The sequence below is a fragment of the Cantharellus anzutake genome (assembly GCF_015039405.1).
Source record: "Cantharellus anzutake strain C23 chromosome Unknown EI90scaffold_20, whole genome shotgun sequence".
Classification (NCBI taxonomy): domain Eukaryota; kingdom Fungi; phylum Basidiomycota; class Agaricomycetes; order Cantharellales; family Hydnaceae; genus Cantharellus; species Cantharellus anzutake.
In genome coordinates, this window is record NW_024066970.1 from 879,801 (window position 1) to 883,252 (window position 3,452).

The 3,452-nt window shown below is 49.7% G+C and overlaps 2 protein-coding genes across 2 annotated transcripts; both read left to right on the forward strand.

Moving 5' to 3' along the window:
* Window positions 1–239: 239 nt before the first annotated feature.
* On the forward strand, window positions 240–1,448 carry EI90DRAFT_3015955 (uncharacterized protein; the record flags this gene model as incomplete). Its single annotated transcript, XM_039056944.1, has 1 exon — window positions 240–1,448. One exon carries the CDS (start codon window positions 240–242, stop codon window positions 1,446–1,448), a length of 1,209 nt encoding a protein of 402 aa, XP_038916809.1.
* A 208-nt stretch (window positions 1,449–1,656) lies between these two features.
* EI90DRAFT_3055363 (uncharacterized protein) lies at window positions 1,657–2,054 on the forward strand. The gene is made up of 2 exons (XM_039060139.1): window positions 1,657–1,944; window positions 2,001–2,054. Exon 1 carries the CDS (start codon window positions 1,682–1,684, stop codon window positions 1,889–1,891), a length of 210 nt encoding a protein of 69 aa, XP_038916810.1. The 5' UTR covers window positions 1,657–1,681; the 3' UTR covers window positions 1,892–1,944; window positions 2,001–2,054.
* Window positions 2,055–3,452: the final 1,398 nt, after the last annotated feature.

Here is a 3,452-nt window from a genome sequence, read left to right on the forward strand (position 1 = left end):
GGTCCTTCCACGCTAAGTCTCTGATTCCACTCCGGAGTCATCCGAATCCGCCCGATTCTAACACAGGAGACGGGTTGGAACCTATCGCTTATCACCCCGTAATACCCACACCTTTGTGACACTTACGGCCTGGTGACCTGAGCGAGCCCCACAGACCTCACACTTTTTTAAGTGCATGAGGTGTGATTAAAACTAATCTACACATCCTTTTTACATCTGTTCTGGGGACAGCGCCTGAGATGGCACCGTCATACCCCCAAACAGGGAAGCTCGCATCTGCAGCGAGAACAAAGGGTGGCTTTGTTAAAAAGCTGCAATCTCCCAATTTGGGAGATAACCTAAACACTGTGTCATCAGATGATGATGAAGACCTGCCACATATCGGTAGGACCTCAGGGACAAACCCTGAGGATCCCAAAAACTTACATGGGGTAAATGCGGGGAACAATACCCTTAGAACCCCATGTGCCAACATGATCTCTCCTAGAAAGAGAGAGTTCTCACCACTGGGTGAGGAGGCAAACATGCGCACACGTAAGCGTGCGGCTGCCACACTAACAGCCTTAAGGGCTGGGTCAGACACGCCAAAAGAAGTCCCTGAGCCCCACTATCCTCAGGGAACCTCTCACTTGGTGCAAGACACTGACAAAAACAGCAGTAACTCCTGCTGGCGCAGGGGGCCGTTTGTGGCCCCAAGCAATGTGGAAAAATTGTCCACATCGTCTCGAGTCACCCGCATGACATCCAGCTTGCAAGATTGCAGCAAGCCGGTTCACTCCCAAGTCTATTTGACTGGGAGTTACACAAAACCATCAAACGATCACTCCCACTGGCACAGAGAGCCGTTTTTGATCCCAAAAAATGTGGAAAAATCTTTCACATGTCCAGCATCGTCTCGCATTAAACGCGAGACGTCCAGATTGCAATATAGCAGCAATCTGGTTCACTCCCCAGTCGATGCGACTGGAAGTTGTCATAAACAACCAAATGACCATTCCTGCTGGTGCAGGGAGCCGTTTGGAGTTCCAAAAAATGTGGAAAAATCGTCCACATCTACGGAATCGTCTCGCGTCAGCCACGAGACGTCCAGCTTGCGATATAGCAGCAAGCCGGTTCACTCCCCAGTCTATGCGATGGGTAGTTGTGCAAATCGATCAAACGACAACTCCTACCAGCACAGGGAGCCATTTGTGATCGCAAAAAATGTGGAAAAAACTTCCACATTGCCTACATTGTCTCACATTAGCTGTGAGACGTCCAGCCCGCAAAATCGCAGCATGCTGGTTCACTCCCCAGTCTATGTGACTGGGAATCATGCAAAACAATCGAACAACAACTCCTGCTTGCACAGGGAGCCATCTTTGATTGCAAAAAATGTGGAAAAAACCTCCACATCGTCGTTACCGTCTTGCAACTATAGTGAGACATCCACATCAGGAAACCCCTGAGGCCGATTGAGGTGATTGAGAGCAATTCAAGTGCTCAATCTGCCCAATCTGCCCAATCGACTACTCTCAATCATCTCAATCATCACAATCGCGAGTCCATTTGTTTGCTCCAGGTGCTGTACAGTTTTCAAATGAATTGGTTTGCAACTTGTAACTTTTTTTTTCACTCCACCTCATGCTATCTACACCCATGTCCCTTTACTATGCAACACGATATTTTTTACTCCACTCCGATGTTCCTTACTTGTGCTCATGGGCCAACACCCTTCCACAGTCACCCAACCCTTCCTCAACATGCTCCCTTCCCATATTCTTTTTTTTCAAGTCATTCCATCCAACCCCAACTTAACTTCTCACACACGACACTATCCCCAACTTCTTACTGCATGTACTCAACAACCACGCATCTATTTCCGACGATTCTAAGCTCATCCGATAGATGAAATCCAGCTCTATCTTTCTACAGAGATTGGTACCAAACGGTCCAGCGATTGAGGTGCACGTCTGCTTCCTTTAAATATATTGTATTTCACTAACCTCAATTTCTTACAGCTCGTACTCAACAACCACACCTCCGTTTCGGATGAACTTACGCTCGTTTGATATAGAGGTTTGGCTCCATCCTCCCACCGAGTTTGGTGCCAAATGATCCAGTGGTTGAGGTGGGCGTCTGCTTTCTTCAATTTCACTAACCCCAACTTCTTACTGTGCATACTCAACAACCTTGGCGCTAGCGGCCCGGACGGCGGCGGGGCGGTGAGACCATATAGTGGATAGCCCTTACTTGGGCTTACGTCCCTGTGTGGCTCCTTAGGCTGAAGCAGGAAATGTATTGTTATTAGGGTGGGAAGCTAGACTAAACTAGGGTACTTGCCTGAAGCGGGAAATGAGAAGAAGGTTACTTCTTCAGTCCTGCTTCGGCTTAGTTTATATACATGTGTGAACGGGTCACGTGGGAGTGCCATGTCACCTTCGGATGGAGCCGGGTTGCCGCGGGTGGCTCCGTGGTCGATCCCGAGTGTTGGAGGGGGAATACAAGTAGGAGTGCGCAGCATGTCCGGCGTGGTGGTGCCCCTATGGGGTGCTCAGCATCGGGCGTGTCCGTGCTGCAAGTGTAGGAGAGAAAGAGAGAGATTGTCTGTATAAAGATAGAAAAAAGAGAAGAGGGGAAGAAGAGAGAAAGAGAGGGTGAGACGAAGGGAAAGGAGGTGGCAGCGGCGGCGACGGCGGCGTGCCCTGACAACGGCCATCCTTCTCCCACACTCTTTGTTTGTTTTCGTTCCTTCTTAAGCCTGCCCGCAATCTCTGTGAGATCTGGCGACTTAATTCTATTCATTCCATTATACTTAAATACCGGTTGTATACTACCTTGTACTTCAGTTCGAAAATCAACTAGGGTTACCCCCTGCACTCTCTGTCTGACTCAGTCGCACCCTCTGCCTTCTGAAATATCAGGGCCGCGTCAAGTACAAGGCACAACGCTCATGAACGAGTTGTTGAAGCCGAAACCCTGTTTCGCTGTGATTGCCATCCCTGCCCTTAACAGGCTGTTACGCCGGAGCAGCGGACCTTAACGGCCGCCGACAGTGAGTCACGGTAACGTTTTTCCCACGCCCTGACAGTATTTTCGAACTCCCCTCACTCTTGACATTAAACAATGTCTCGCAAACCCAGAACCCATTCTCAGACCCGCCACCAGTGGCTGGTACTTCCGCATCACTGTTAGAATGGGTGGACTCAGACGACTCCGGAATGGAATCGGAGACTTAGCGTGGAAGGACCTCGGCCTCAGCGACTCAGGCGGAGCGCTGTGCCATTGCTGGTTGTCCTAGGGGTCCCTAATTTCGGATCTAGCAGAGGGGAAGTCTCTTGGGGGGGAATTCATGTCGATTTCGGACTGAGGTTACAAGTTACTAGGTACATTGTATATAAGGAGGGGTCCGGAATCAAAAGGAACAAGGGTAGGACGAAAGGAGACAAAGGGAGATGGAAAGAGGAACAACA

What these genes read in the sequence shown, in the direction of transcription:
- EI90DRAFT_3055363 (XM_039060139.1), top strand. Translation starts at nt 1,682, where the DNA reads ATGTTCCTTACTTGTGCTCATGGGCCAACACCCTTCCACAGTCACCCA.